The sequence below is a fragment of the Marmota monax genome, unplaced genomic scaffold (assembly GCF_021218885.2).
Source record: "Marmota monax isolate L192 unplaced genomic scaffold, Marmota_monax_Labrador192_F-V1.1 WCK01_AAM20220418_F8-fsc00125, whole genome shotgun sequence".
Taxonomy (NCBI): domain Eukaryota; kingdom Metazoa; phylum Chordata; class Mammalia; order Rodentia; family Sciuridae; genus Marmota; species Marmota monax.
This window is the reverse complement of record NW_026695235.1, coordinates 11486761-11502461: the sequence shown is the minus strand read 5'-3', so window position 1 is coordinate 11502461 and position 15701 is coordinate 11486761. Positions and strand designations below refer to the sequence as shown.

Here is a 15701-nt window from a genome sequence, read left to right as displayed (position 1 = left end):
GAGACAGAGGGTGAAGGAACCCTCGGCTAGGTTTGGACCTGAAGGAGTCATGTGAGCCCCCCAGAACCATCTTTCCAGCTGGTTCTGGGTAGTAACTGGTTCGGTGTGTATACGTGGGGGTCTCCCTGTATTTACTAAGAGGGTCCAGAGAGGACCACCCAGTAGCCATGAGCACATCTGGGGCCTGATCTGGGTTCTAACTGCCACGGTCAACTGAGAGGAAGGACTGCTGCCCCCACCCTTAGGCAGCCAAGACTAAGTGCAGAGGCCAGGTTGCTGGGGATTGAACCCAGGGTCTCACACGCATGTACTAGGCAAGAGCTCTACCACGAAGCTACGTCTGTCTCCTTCCTGTGTTTTAACTTTATTTTTGAGACAGGGTCTCACCAAGTTGTCAGACTGGCCTCAAACTTACTATCCTCCTCCCTACCTCAAAATAAAAAATAAGAAGGGCTAAGAGTACAGCTCGGTTGTAGAGCATCCATGGGGTCAATCCCCAGTACCAAAACAGAAAAAAAAACAACCTGCCTCCATCAGCTCCATTCATTTCTAAAAGATTAGCACTTTCTCTTTTTTCATGGTACTGGGCACTGAACTCAGGGACACTCTACCACTAAGCCACAGATCTGCTGCTCCTTTATATTTTTCTATTTAGAGACAGGGTCCCACTAAGTTGCTGAGGTTGGTCTCCAATTAGCAATGCTTCTGACTCAGCCTCCCAAGTTGCTGGATTATAGGCATGTGCCACTGTGCACAACCACTGGTTACGTCAGAAGTCCAAAGGCGGGGCTGGGGTATGGCTCAGGTGGTAGAGGGCTTGCTTCATATGCACAAGGCCCTGGGTTCAATCCCCACACCACAAAAAGAAAAAAGTCCCAAGGTGGAGAGCATGTGGCGGAGGAAGAATCACCCCCACACCCAATGGAAGGTGTATCTTGCTGTGGTTTCAAAGCACAACATCTGAAGTTTAGGAATCTTTGGGAAGAATTTTTCTTTTTTTTTTTTTTTTTTGTCAGTGCTGGGGATGGAACGCACAGCTTTGTGCTGGGCAAGCATTACACCATTAAGTTACATCCCCAGGTCCTGGAGTTTGAACCGCTGGGGGCACACTTCCACTGAGCTACAACCCTACCCCTTTTTATTTTGAGACAGAGTCTTGCAAAGTTGCTGATACTGGCCTCTAACTTGCAATCCTCCTGTCTCAGCCTCCTGAGTTGCTGGAATTATAGGTGTGTACTACTGCACCCAGATTCAGCCCCCTTTGTAACTATTTTTTAAATTATACACTTACGTGCAGTTTCTTTTCTTTTTCTTTAGCAAGAGATGGCTTACCTGTAGCTGGAGGTATAGGTAAGGGAAGGAATATTGGGAAAGGGGAACAGGGATGACTGTTAATGGGTACAAGATTTCTTTTGGGGGTGACAAAAATGTTGAAATTAAATCGTAGTGAGTTTCACGACTCTGACTACTAAACACTTGTGTTTATTTTAAAATCCATTGTGCATTTTCAATAATAAAACACGCTTTCTTCTCCCATTTTTCTTTTGAGATGGGGTCTCCCTGTGTTGCCAGCCCCTGCCTCAGCTCCTGTGCAGCTGCACTGCAGGCCCGCAGCCTCACACCCAGCTAAATGTCTGTGTGGAAAAAAACGAACCTATGCATCCACACTAATCTAAATAAAAGAGAGAATTAGGCAGGAGGCGATTCTCTTAACACATGTGATGCCCAGTGACAACACACAGTCTAGAAGACTCAGGGTTTGGCAAATATTTTAATAAGAACTGATTCAGACGAAATCCATTAATAAGTGTTAAAACTAGGGAATGGCTGAGTCTCACAGAACATTCACATCGTTATAAAACATGCCTCGAGAGACACTTATTAGTGACCAAGATAAGGCCGTAGCTTCGCAGTGGAGAAGCCTGTGGAGGCTCCTTACCCAGGTCCCTGTCAGCACCACAGGAGGCAGCAGGACCTGGCACTCAGTCTGGATCAGGACGTACATCCCACCCATGGCCTTCAGCCAGGTGGCTGTCCCCTGGGTCTGTAACGAAACATGAGGCACATCCAAGTCAAAACACCTTGCAAAAGGTCTGTTCTGTACACTCTGCCTGCCTCCCTGGGCGAGGCCCAGCCTGTGATCCTGGCAACTCGGAGGCTCAGGCAGGAAGACAGCAGGCTCCTGGCCTGGCTGGGCAGGAGTCTTCCCAGAACAGGAAGGGCTGGAGATGCGGCTCAGGAGTCCAGCATCCTGGGCTCAATCCCCAGAGCCAACAAAGGAAAAAGCCACCTCCTGAGACACAAGGAGTGACCAAGAAACTGCTCCACAGAAGGAGAGGTGGAAGAGACTGCCCTCAGGCACTTGCTGCAAGCCTGGGGGCCACCAGAGCCAGGGGGAGCAGGGACATCACAGTCTGCAACTCCGCTCAACTACCAAGTGGCCAGACAGTGTGTGTGAGGAGGGGACTAGGAGGGGAGCCAGCAGACTAGTAAGAACATCAACATTTGGAAAGTTTTGCAAAAGGGCTCTGGTAATTCTTTGTATTGTTCTTGCCACTTTTCTGACAGTCAGAAATATCTATACATATGGACTTTAAAAAAAAATTGGTCTGCCACAACAAATTACCAGAAACTTGGCTTAAAACAAACATAAATGTGTCATCTCCCAGTTCCAAGCGCAAATGAGGTCTGGCAGTGCCAGAAGGCTGGAGTGGAGGGAGGCCCGAGGGAGGCCCGAGGGAGGCCCGAGGGCAGCTCCCACCACAGCCACCTTCTCGGGTAGCTCCACGTTTTTACATGGCCTTCTCCTGCGTGTGTGTGTGTGTGTGTGTGTGTCCAAATTCTTCTCTTTCCACAAGACTCGGGTCACAGGGGATTTAGTCCCCACAAGGGTTCCCGGGTTCCACTTCCACCACCCCAGAGCTGTTTCCAGGGCCTTGCTCACAGGGCCCAGGGTTAGGAAGTCTAATATTGGGGAAACTGGGAGGGGGTGCTTCGGGATTTTTGTGCTGTTCTTGCCACTTTTATGATAAAAGAAATGCTGAGATTAAAAAAAAAAAATCAGAACACGTTCAAAACCTCCTAGCTTGAAACGCTCTAAGGGACGACCCTTTGCTGAAATCCAGACCCTGGCCTCTGCCCTACAGGGCCCCCAGAAGCCGCGGCCCTTCCCTCCCTGCCTGCGGCGGTGACTTCAGCATGTCCTCCGACCCGCCCCAGGCATTACCCATGCAGTTTTCAGCAGGGAACATTCTTCTCCAGAACAAGATGTGGCTCCTCCGTTCCGGGCTCAGACGTCACCTGTGCAGTGAGACGTCTCCTGCCTCTGGTCCAACGGGAGCTCCCACATTCCTGCGCCTTGCTCTCCACCCAGGGCTCCTGGTCATACCAGGCGCCCTTCCCCAGACTGAGCTCCTGCGCCCGGTGAACCAGTGCCGGCGCCGGTGGCCAGCGCAGGCGCCCCTGGCAACGCCTGCAGGCACCTCCCTAGACCCGTCACTCATCTTAGGTCCCGGGATAACTCAACCGTCGGGGACACCTGTTGAGCCAACGGGGACGGGGCACCGAGATCGGCCTCTTCCCCAGCCGGAGCGCAGCGTTCGGGCACCGCGATCAGCGCCCCCTCCGGGCCGGCCATCGCTGGAGCCTGGTACCAGGAGGGCTACGGGGACATTTCCGTCCCACACCGCTCCTGTGACTTTTGGTCAAGCGCCTTCCGAGCGTCAGGTGGCCCCGTCCAGCGGGAGCGGTCACCGAGCCCGGGAACCGCGGAGCCTGGGAAGGGGGCGTTCTGCAGAGGGGCCTCCGGCAGCTCGCTGGCACAGGAAGCCGCCGCGGGGACACCGTCCTAGGCCCCGGGCGCCGACGTGGACTCGGCGACAAACCTGGGATCCAGCCTCAGGGGTAGCAGGACCCCCACTCTCGACACCGCTCGCTTCCCGAACTCAGCCGCAAATCCTTCTCAGACTCCAGGTGCGACAAGTTCACCAGGTGAGACCCGGACCCGGGGACTCAGGCAGCGCCACCCGCTGTCCCGCCGACGGAGGGGGTCCAGGGAGCTGGGCCAGGGGAGGGGGCGGGCGGGCGGCGGAGCGGGGCGGGAGGCCACGGCCCCGAGGTGGGGGTGGGGGAGTAAGATGGGGGCGGGCGGGGGTCGGGGGAGGCGGGCCAGGGCGGGCCGGCTGGGGTGGGGGCAGGGCGGTGGGAGGGGGCGGGGCCGAGCGGCGCGCGAGGGCCGGACGCTCTGCGCCCAGGGATTGGCCGGCACCGGCCCTCCGCCCCCGCCGCTGGGCCAATCGCCTCCGCCCACTGTCCGCCGCCGGGTCCACCGAGGCCCGCCAGCCCCCGGGGTCTTCTCCTCCTCGCCGCCGTCGGGGCTGCAGCTCACCCAGGCGCACCGGACCGGACCGCCCAGCCCGCCTCGCTTTCCCGTTTCTGCATCCAGGTGAGCTCCGGCTCGCAGAGACCCTTGGCGCCTTGGACCGAGGGCCTCGCAGGGGTCCGATCGCCCCACCCGCACTCCCCTACGCGTGGGCGCCGAGTTGCATCATCTGCACGGGGACACGCGGAGCCAGGCCATCCCACGTGCCCGGCCGTGCTCCGGGTCTGAGCGGTGGGTCCCTTCCCGCCTCCAGCGCCCTTCCCTCTGCCCCCGGCAGCCCTCCCTTTCCTCGAGTCCAGAGGGCCCTGAAGCTCAGAAATAGGTGTCCAGTTGGCCCGGCCCCCACCCCAATCCTTGGGTCCGCGGAGCGAACCGTGCTGGCCCGGCGCGCCAGAGCGTGGAGCCGGACCGCGGGAATGTCGGGGAGACTGTGTTGGTGTAGATGGTTGACTTAAAGGTGCATTTGGGTGGGAAAAGACTTTCTCAAATTGCTCTTACCGCAGGTACAGGGGGGTGGGCATGTGAGGTGGTGCTGGCGGGGTACGGCGTGTTACTGGGGGTTCTTATCCCGTATGCCAGTCCAATAACAAGGACAGTTTTGAGAAAAAGGAAAAGGAATGTTTATTGCTTTTGTCACGGGAGACTCCAGTCCCAAAGGCTGAGATTCTGCCCATTAGGGGACTAGGGCTTTTCAAGCCGAGACTCAAAGGCTACTTTCCACGTGTTCTCCATCCGGGCTGCAATTCACTTGTTAATTTGGGGGATAATCATTTCTGAGATATTCTGTTCCTTCCCCAAAGTCAGGATCACTTCATTCCCATGGTGGGTGTGTGCGCAGACACCTCTGCCTAGGGTGGGGAGGAAAAGTGACCCTCTTTTCCCTGAGGTTAGGGAGGAGCTGGGAGAGAGGAAGAGAAAGGGATGTAGCTCTGTTGGTAGAGTGCTTATCTTGCATGCACAAGGCCATGGGTTCAATCCCCAGCACCAAAAAAAAAGAAAGAAAGAAACAGGTCCATTTTAAAAATCAGTTGCAGTGGCAGAGCAGCAAGGGCCAAGTCAAAGCCTAAAGTGGACCCTGTTACATTTCCCCACTGACAGTTTTACACTTCATTTCAATGGAAAAATCGGTGACAACATCTCCAAGCAATTACCTGTTGAAAGAGGGCAAATTGGGGGAAATAACCGGAAGTTTTTGTTCTCTATCAGGTGGGGCATGGACAGTGAAGGGCATTCAGCATCAGAGCAGTCAAGGCATCCACAGGGCGGGGGTCGTCCGAAGACAACAATAGAGACAGCAAAGCTTTCCTTTTTTGTACACAATTAGCGCAGAAGCAGTTAGTATTTCAACCAGTCTCTGAAAACCGTGAAGACAGTAACTCATAATCTGATCTGTGAAAAACAGATCCAGTTTACAATGTATGAGGTTAGGAAGATTTGTAGATCTAGGACAGCAGGCCCAAATTAACTCAGGACAGACTGCAGCCTAGAGTCCTTTAGAACATCACTTTTGGGCACTGTCACACAGAACCCTTCCTATATAGCCAACACCTTTACTTACTTTGGGTAGGGCTGTCACCATCTTAAGTTACATTTAAAAACAAAACATTGTTTTTCCTTTTAAAAGTCCCTGTAGGACTGTGCTTTAGGCCATACTGCCTCTCCTGCCAAAACTGACCCCGTTCCTATCTACTCTTAAGAGTCCACCGAGATGCCTCAGGGATCACTCTTGGTGATAAAGCCTCCTGGCTCCCTTAGCTTTCCTCTACCAAGTGGTGCCACTTGCCAGGATGGGTCCAGGTCTGGTTGACCCAAGTGGCTTCTCTTGGAAGCATCAGGGACACTTCCCTCTCCAGTAACCCTCCTCTTTACGAGTGTGCACTGGTTGGCTTCCTGTTCTCTGGGTCCTCTTGGTCTCCCCATCCCCAGATCAGGTGACTCACTAGAGTTGCAGGGCCCAGAGAGGGGTCCTATCGTTCTCGGGTCCTGGCTGACCTTAGAGGGCAAGGGCCAAAGTGTTGGCTGCTTTTCCTTGGCCCTTTCACTCCCTTGACTTGGGTCTCCCAGGTTTTTGATTTTAAACACCCAGCAAGCCAATTCCACCAGTCTTAAAAAGGGAGTAACAGGATATAACTTCAGTATGATTTTACAGACACCCTCTTCATTTAATTAGGATCAGTATTGGTCTGCAAGTCAGCATTATATACTCTGCTCTGTAGGTGGTGACTTATTATCGAATACCAGCCCAGGTTGTTTGATTAGAAGCAGTATCTCTGCAAAGCACTAACCAGCAACAGTTATAAAGTTTACAAGGAAAATAAAAAATGAAATTGACAAAGCAAAAACATTCAGTTTGTGTAATAGCTATGAGCCCAAAAAAACGATTTTAATAATTTTAAGCCTTGTGCATTATATCTTGTTAATTTTGAGATCACAGTAATCTTTTTATTTTGGTACCAGGGTTGAACTCAGGGCCACTTGACCACTGAGCCACATACCCAGCCCTATTTTGTATTTTATTCAGAGACAGGGTCCCAATGAGTTGCTTAGCACCTCTGTTGCTGAGGCTGGCTTTGAACCCCAGATCCTCCTGTCTATGCTCCTGAGCCCCTGGGATTACAGGCATGCGCCACCATACCTGGCATTACAGATAGTTAGAGAACACCAACTTCGTAAAGTGCTCCCCTAAGCTTAACTTTTAAAGTACAACTTAGAATCTGTAGTGTGTGGTAACAATAATCTGAATGGGTTAGCAGTACTAGCAAAAATCAAAAGATAGCCTTAAATCTCATCCATTTAGGAAACAGTATTAATGATCACAAATTGACTAACTCAAAGCATACAGGTATAAGACAGGTCTTCAAAGAACAGTGTGGCCCTTCTATTTCAGGTTCAAAAAAGAGAGTGCTTATTGGTTACCTTGCCAGAAAACCTAGATAAACTTCATTTTGTAAACATTTACATAACACTTAGACAAGGCTCAGGTAGAGTTCTCAGAGGCATACATATATCTAGTCACCTATTTAGGGTGTCAACTATATTGTTATAACTTAAAATGATAGTTGTTGGTTTAGCCAGGTACAAAGTAATCATTTAAGACTTTAAGCTGGGTGCTGTGGCACACACCTATAATCCCAGCAGTTTGGGAGCCTGAGGCAGGAGGATTTTTAGTTCAAAGCCAGCCTCAGGAACTTAACAAGGCCCTAAGAAACTCAGCGAGACCTTGTCTCTAAATAAAATATTAAAAAGGGCTGGGAGTATTGCTCCCCGGATTCAATTCCCACTACCCTACCCAAAAAGACTTTAAAAGGTACAAACCCTAATTCCTTTAAGACTTAAAACCTAATGGATATAAGAAAATCATATTGATAGGTAAAAGCAGATTAATGTTTCAGGCTTTGCTCCACACCAGTGCTTTAAAGTTCAGATAATTTTGAATGAATACTAATTATATCCACGTAATCACAAACACAGACTTTTTGAGATCTACCTTCTACAACTTGCTAAACATTCACAACTTCTTTGTATCCTTAGTTTGTTCTCTTTCATCTTGGACTTTAGCACAAGAATATTACTTTACCAGACAAAATATTTTCTCATCCAGAAACATTCCTTTTATCTTCTAATTTTCTGTACTGAAATATATTTCCATGCCTATGACTTTAAAAAAAAAATATTTTCTAGTTTTGGATTCTTTCTTCAACTCATTCTGAAACAATCCTTTTGCGTTTTATCTGTGCATTTGATTTACACACCACATATTTCATCTCAGGAGAGGGTTGGACAGTCTGCTACTGTGCCTTAATCTTTTTTCTCCCAGGTTGCAGTCAAAGGGTTGGAGCACAGCATGTATTGGAGTCTGACCTGTCTCCCTATTGTCACATGCCATCATCTCTAAGTGAGCTCCGCTGTCAGTTGTACCCGAGGCTTCTTTGGGGCCTTACACTAAGCATATTGATAGGCCATTCCACCCTTTTTCTTTAGGCTTCTTGAAGGTCCCTTTGAAGAGGCTGCCAACAAAATTGGTCTGCCTTAGTTTCTCTATTTTTCTTTTCTGGGTGCAGTTATTCATTCTGCCCGTCTCCCCGGGCATTCAGTTTGGTGGGATACTGTCATAGCAAGAATTGCTTTGCCCCAGTGATGAACAAATAGGGTCTCCTATCAGATCTGTTTTTGGGGGTGGGAGTTGGGTTCCAGGGATTGGACTCAGGGGCACTCAACCACCAAGCCCCATCCCCAGCCCTATTCTACATTTCATTCAGAGACAGGGTCTCAACTGAGTTTCTTATCACCTCACTGTTGCTGAGGCTGGCTTTGAACTCAGATCCTCCTGCCTCAGCCTCCTGAGCCACTGGATTAGAGGCGAGCCCCACCACACCCAGCTTCTGTCCCCAGGTCCTAAGCTAACAGAGCTGGAACCTCCTGCCACATCCCTTGCGGCCAGTAGCCCCCACCCCCAGGGCAGGTTCTGTCCCCCTCTCCACAGCCCTGGCTGCTGTTTTCTGTTCTGTTTTTGTTTTTTCCCAGTTTAGGGCTGGTGACCTTGACCGCACTGAGATGACCTCTGGCTGGCTGCTGGGGCCAGGCTGAGCGGTGGTGCTGGGGGTGCAGCACTGGGTTTGAAAGACTGAGATCCCTTTAACCCATTCTTCTGGTGTCCTGCTGTCCTTGCACACAGAGCAGTGCCTTGTGGCACTTGGGCTCCCTTCCTGCGGGCTCCACCCCTCCTGCACCCCATCAAGGCTGTGCAGAGTCTCTCTCCTACTTTACTCGGAAAGACCAACCTCAGTAATCCAGAAAGACCCTTGACAGGCCGATTGTGTTACAGGGACCCTTTTTCTCTTAGAGAGGCTCATCCCTAAAGGTGGCCCATGCAGCCAAGGTCTCTGTGCTCAAGAGACTACCAGAAAGATGGAGGCAGCAGCCGTGTATTAAAGGGCCAGTAACAGGACAGAGAGGACCACTGAGACCAGGGCTGGCAGGCGGGAGCCTGCAGACGGGCAGGCGAGAGCCTGCGGACAGCAGACCTGCCCCTGTGGACAGCAGACCTGCGCCTGCGGACAGCATACCCACGCACACACTTCTTCCACTCACTTTACCTCTGAGAGACCAACCCCAATGCAAGAGGGTACAATGATCCCAAAAGCTAACCAAAAGCCGGACGTTATAGTAAAACCTTAGGCTTCTACTGGAGCTGACCCTTTCTTCAGCTCACTTGACGATGGAACAGAAAGAAACAGAGACAGACAACCAGAGAGGAGCCCCCAAACCACGGCTGACGGACGGGCACCTTCATATTGACCTGCCAAGGTCTTCCCCAAGAGGCTCCCTACAGGATCGATGCAATTCTGGCCATGTCTAAAAGGGCAGTAACAGAGGCAAACAGACCAGCAACCGGAGGGAATTCCCAAGACAAGGCCAACAAACCGATGAGAACCTAGAACAGATCAGAAGGTTCTAGATCCCTAGGTTCTAGAGTCCTGCTTAACCAGGACTCCTACACCGATGGCCCCACAGATGTCCCCAGAAAGAGGGACTAGATGTGAATCAAGGGTCTCACTGTGTGCACCCGGGGACCTACTAGATGCCAAGGCTGTCTCGACTTTCCTGAGTTCAGTTTCCTCTTTCTCAAACTGGACCATGATGGAGCCACCTGTACCACTCAGGGGGAGAAGGCAGGAGTCCCCAAAGCAAAAGGAGCTTTAGGACTGCTAGGATGTCCCTTAATCCCTCCTTTTACTCATGGGAACAGCTCCTCTGGTTCAACCCCAGGCAACTCTCCTGTCTCCTAACTCGCCTGCAACTGGCTGTCAACCGTGTGCCCGCCACCTGGCATCCTGGGCATGGGAGTGGCTTCCTGGAGAGCCAGGCCTGCTCCAGAAAGCTGGAGAGGGGCCACTGGGGTACCACATTTGTTACCAAAAGCTAGTCCTTGTCCCTGATGCCAATCCGATAACAAGGACACAGGTTTGAGAAAAAGGAAAAAGAAGTTTTATTGCTTTTCTAGCAAAGGAGAAACACAGGGGATCCTGTCCCAGAGGCTGTGATTCTGCCCCTCAGCAGGAGCAGGGGCTGTTAAAGAGGTGACTCAGGCTACCTTCCGGGCGCTCTCCATCCGGGGCTGTAACTCACCTGTTAATTTGGGATTGTCCTTTCTGAGGTCTTCTGGTGCCCTCCCCACAGAGGGCGTGTGCTCAGATAACTCTGCCTAGGGTGGGGAACAAAGGTGACCCTCTTTCCCTGGAGATTTGGGAGGAGGAGGAGAGGAAGAGAAAGAAACCTGTGCATTTAAAAACCAGTTGCAGTGGCTGAGCAGCAAGGGCCAAGTCAGAGCGTGAAGTAGACCCTGTTAGAGGGCGTGGGGCCTTGTCCTTGGCCTCACCCCAGGCGAGGCGGATTGCTGAGTCCCCCAATGCCAAGGGAAAGCAGCGGGACGTCCCTCGGATTTTCTGGGTATAGTACTCCCACAACTTGTCCCCTGAGGGCCCCTTCTGGAAGCCACATGGCCTGAGGGCTCATGGTCCCACTTGACAATTCCCACATTAAGAGGGCTTTGCTGTGGTCCCCTCATTTGGCCCAAACTGGGCCCCTCTGGACTGGCTGGTGTGTGCCAGCAGGGCTGCAGCAGGGTGTCCACAGGGGCTGGAACTGGATGGCCCTCCTCCCCAGGATGCTTCTGCATCTGGCCACGTGGAGGTGACACCCAAGCAGGTGGGAGCTGGGCGTCCCACCTGCTCCTCAGAGCCAACTTCTGTGGCTTTGGGTTCTGTGGGGACTCTGCCCACAGGATGGTGCCTCGGCAGGGCCCTGGTCTGCAGGGCCATGTGGCTAGTCCCACAGCCGGGGTCCCCAGGCCAGCTGTTGGCCTCTGTGGGGGACACCAGTGTAGAGCAGGGATCTTGGGCCAGGAGAGAGAATCACCTGCCTGTAGGCACAGATGGCCCCTGAAGGGACGATGCTGTTCGGAGTGGGGTCTTTCTGCAATGTTGGGAAGAATGTGGCACAGCGCGGGTGGCCCGGGTGGAAGGGAGAGCCCAACCTCTGAACCCAGGCACAGCTTTCCTGAGAGACTCAGCCGCAGCCTGTGCGGCGCTGGAGGAAGGGCAGCGGGCAAGGGGGGAGCCTCCAATTACAGTGAGTGAGGAGGCCTCCCCCGTTCTGACTTGAGGGCAAAATGGCCTGGGGAGCAGGGGAGGAGCCAGGCTGGGTTCTGGGGGAGACATCTGAGCCTCAGCCCCTGCCACATGCTCCTTAAAGGACGTTTTGCACCCATAATACAATTGGGGGGTACCAGGGGTTGAACTCAGTTGCACTGGGCCACTGAGCCCCACCCCCAGTCCTATTTTGTATTTTATTTAGAAACAGAGTCTCACTGAGCTGCTTAGCGCCTGGCCATTGCTGAGCGGTTGACCTTGCCCTCCTCCTGCTCACCTCCTGAGCCGCTGGTTATAGGCAGGCGCCACGGCTGACTTTTTAGTTTTTTTAAACAGCTTTAGATTGAGAGGAAAATTGAGCAGAACAGGTTCCCACTTACCTCCCCTCACCCGGTTTCCCAGTTATCAACATCTTAAATTAACATGGTGCCTCTGTTACAAAAGGGGCCAGTTACTTTCTCGGGCAGTGACCCCCCCCGGGGCTGAGGGTCCCCCACCCTGCCTCTGTCCCAGGAGAAGGGGCTCAGAGCTTCAGTGTGGTCACTTGAGCAGTCATGAGCTGGCCTTGGCTGTGGCCTGGGGACAGTCGAGGAGGAGGCCGCGGAGAGGCGTGTCCAGGCTGGTCCCTCTGGGGATGCCGAGGCGGGAGGTGGCCAGCAGCGGCAGGGCTTCACCGGGGTGCCGGCTCCTCCCCGTTTTCTTGTTTGGGTTCATTTACTTGAAGGTGCTTGTTGTGGTTGGCTGAAGTGTCCCCAGGGGCAAGGCAGAGCACCGGCAGGGGCTGTGGGGTCCCCTGGGCCGCTCGGGTGCCCCCGAGTGCCCACCTGGCCCTGGGAACCCAGAGTCACCTCCGCAGGAGGGGCAGGGGCCCTGGGGAGCTGACCCTTCTGTAAATGGCGGGTGGGGCGCACATCACACCTCCGTCTTCCCCGGACCCCCACTGCCCTGCGTCCTCCCGTGGCCTGTCATCTGCAGTGGGCGGTGACGCCCCGTACCTGTCCCGCAGGTCGCTGTCACAGGGTGTTCTTCAGTGCTGACCGGAAGTGCCCCCACGCCCGGCTTTGCCTGATTTGCCCCTTTCTCTGGTGCTGGAGGTGGAGCCAGCCTGGAGTGTGCCAGGCACAGGCTCTGTCCCCAGCCACTCCCCGTCCCCGTCCTCTGAGCGCTCTTACTCTGCAGTTGGTTTCCCGAGGGCTGGCTGGTTATTGTCTGATCGTTTCTACGTGTCCCCTCCTTCACCATGTGATGAGTCCTCCCTCCCATGGCTCTGCTGGCCTCTTCCGCCCTCTGGGTTGCCTTTGTGGGGGGACCTCGCGGTGGAATCAGCTGTGTCTGTCTTCTCTTCATCTGGCTTCTTTTTACTCCGCATGATATCTTCAGGGTCCACCATGTCGTAGCAGGGGTCAGAATTCCTTCCTCTTTGTGGCTGAATACTACTCCATTGCTGGATGGGCCCCATTGTGTTTTATCCGTTCATCTGTTGGTGGACTCTTGCAGCTTCCTCCCACCTGGGAGCTCCTGTAAACAACATTGCTGTGCACACGGGTGTGCAAACACCTATTCCCATTTTCTGGATTGGTGCCTGGGAATCGAATTGCTGGTCCTATGGTAGTTCTGTCTAACTTTCTGAGGAGCCAGAGTGTCATCTGTGGCAGCTGGAGGCTTGCTTTACGCTCTTCTTGGTGCACTGATGTGAGTGGGCTCCAAGGCCCTGAGGCGCCCGATTTGCCGGAATGCCCCAGCACTGGAACCTGAACTGACGTCTCTCCCTTCCCTTGCAGATCCCAGCATGCCTTCGGAGACACCCCAGGTGAAAGAGGGGTCTGCAGGGTGCCCCCACCACCTGGGGAAAGGGAGCCCAGAGAGGGGGCCTCCAGGGGACAAGGAGGCCAAGGAACATCTGTGGACCCGGCCTGACATCCCCAGCAGGTGCACCTGGCAGCTGGGCAGGCCCAGCACGGACTCCCCGCACCACCACGCGTCTCACCTGGAGGCTCTGTGAGTGTCTGACAACCAGATGGGTGCTCCCTTACCCTGGCTGGAGCCGCTTATTACCTGGAAGCTACATCCAGGAGGACCTGGGGTGGGGGTGCCCTTCGTGATCACGGTGGGTGACAAAGGGCTGGGCTGGGGGGGGGGGAGCACTGAGTTCGGGCAGGCCGCTGCCCAGCTGAGCTGGGCACACTGAGCTGGACAAATGTGTCAGCACACCTAGGTCAGCCTGCCCAGGTCGGTGCTGGGAGTAGCTGGGAGAGGTGTCCCCGCCAGGTGTCTGTGCCTCTTGCCAGGCTCCTGTCGTGGGCCCCTTTTATGGAGTTCCAGGGTCAGTGGAGGCCTTTTTTTTTTTGGTACTGTTGATTGAACCAGGGGCACTCGGCCGCTGAGCCACACCCAGCCCTATTTCGTGTTTTATTTAGAGACAGGGTCTCCCTGAGTTGCTTAGCGCCTTGCTAAGTTGCTGAGGCTGGCTTTGACCTCTCGGTCCTCGCCTCCGCAGCCGCTGGGAGGACGGCCTCGTCTGAGCCCGGCCTGGTGGGGGGCTCTCCAGCCCTGCGCTGGTGCGGTGTTCTCGATGCTCTGCGGTAGGACAGCCTAGACCAGCGATCCCTGTCCCGGCAAGGACACGCCAAGCTTGCTGTTTGAGGCTGCAGGTGACCTTAGTGCACAGTCCTCCCGATGGAGAGCGGGCTTCCAAAGTGCCTGTCCTCCCCTGCTGCGTGCCGCACCAGTGGTCACAGATTGAACAGTCAGCAGGAGTGTGCGGGGGTCTCAGCGGCCACAGGAAGAGCGAAATTCACTCACCTGCAGGTTCTGCAGGAGCCTCGTGCTGGGAGCCCAGGAGGCCACTCAGGCAGCTGGCCAGAGGGATGAGTCCTTGCTGCCCACACAGCCCAGAGCAGCGGGGCCAGGTGGGGGAGGCTGGGTGTGGCTGCAGGGCCTGGGGGGGGGGAGAGCAGGTCCCTGGCTGCTGCTTGAGCACACTGGCCTCAGGGAAGTCTTGTCCCGAAATAGCCCTGTCCCCAGTCCCCACAGTCAGGAGGGAGTTGTGGTAGAGGCCCCCACTGGACCCGGGTCCGCTAGAGGGAGACACAGTCCCTGGGGTAATGGCAGGGAGACCCATGGGGCCAGAGACAGAGCAGGCAGGTGGGGTCAGGTGCCTGGGGCCAGTTGCAGAGGTTTCCAAGATGGTGTGGGCTTATGAAGAGGGCCTGTGGGAGCCTCAGGGGAGGGCAGACAGGTGGCCCTGTGACAGGTTGGGGTCTAAGCTAAGGTCTGGGATGCCCCGCAGCCTCCTGGCTGAAAGTACAAGCCCTTCAGATAAGGTGAATCAGGACCTCTCAGCCCCGTCACCTGCAGACTGTGGCCTGCTGAGTGAGCAAACTTGTCACCTGCCCTGGGGGCCGAGCCTGATCCTGCCCAGCCCAACACCCCCTCCCCCGCCCCGCAGGTGCTGCCCACTCCCCGTCCTGGGTTCCGGCCTGCAGGGCAGGCAGCTGTGCCCGACCACTGGGGTGCTGCGCTCCTTGCCCTCTTACGCTGACGGGAGCTGGCCCCCTCAGGCCCTCTGCGGAGTCTTCTCAGGAGGTTTTGGCTGGTGGTGGGACACACCCCTCCCTGGGGTGGAGGGAGCCACAGGAAGGTCATTTGGGAACCTGCCTGGGCCACACTTTGTGCACACAGAGCTGCTGGACAGCCGCTGGCCTCACAGCCTCCCTGTCCCTGTCACCATCTTGTCAGGTAGAACTGTTGGCATTGTCCTGGGCCCAGAGCAGGTAGAAGCCTGGCATTTCTTGTGGTCCTGCGGTCCTCCTTGCTGGCCAGAGGTCTGAGGAGTAGAGCTACCCTAGCAGTCAGACCCTGGGATGGGGGATTGGAATTCCCAGCAGAGGTGTCCTAGAAACAGGGACTCCGATTTGTTGTTTCAAAGTCAAGGTTGTTTCTAACCTATTTTCCCTCCTGTGATATGGGGTGGGAACCAGAGCCTGGTGCCCGCTGGGCAGGTGCTCTTCCTCTGAACTACACCTCAGCCCTTTTGATTTTGAGGGACAGGGTTTCTCTAAATTGCTGAGGCTGGCTTCAAACTTGCCATCCTCCTGCCTCAGCCTCCCAGGTCACTGGGATTATAGTCATGTGCCACCACACCTGGCTGTTAACTTTTTTTTACTGGA

At 54.5% G+C, this 15701-nt stretch overlaps 1 protein-coding gene and 1 long non-coding RNA gene across 9 annotated transcripts in view; one reads left to right on the top strand and one right to left on the bottom strand.

Moving 5' to 3' along the window:
* Positions 1–1752: 1752 nt before the first annotated feature.
* LOC124089019 (uncharacterized) lies at positions 1753–3367 on the bottom strand. The gene is made up of 2 exons (XR_006850576.2): positions 3227–3367; positions 1753–2044 (listed from the first exon to the last, which is right to left on the bottom strand). It is a non-coding gene; the product is annotated as an uncharacterized LOC124089019 (long non-coding RNA).
* Positions 3184–15701, top strand: part of Cbs (cystathionine beta-synthase) — a 26597-nt gene continuing 14079 nt past the window's right edge. For 2 of the 8 annotated variants that reach the window (XM_046438875.2, XM_046438874.2), the window contains exons 1-3: positions 3184–3990; positions 13314–13342; positions 13459–13530. In XM_046438875.2, coding sequence (XP_046294831.1) covers positions 3199–3990; positions 13314–13342; positions 13459–13530 — 893 coding nt within the window. In that variant the 5' untranslated portion in view covers positions 3184–3198. Of the gene's footprint in view, positions 3991–4316; positions 4613–13122; positions 13225–13313; positions 13531–15701 lie in introns of those variants that run through there. The other 6 variants (XM_046438880.2, XM_046438876.2, XM_046438881.2 and 3 more) reach the window with 5 other exon arrangements.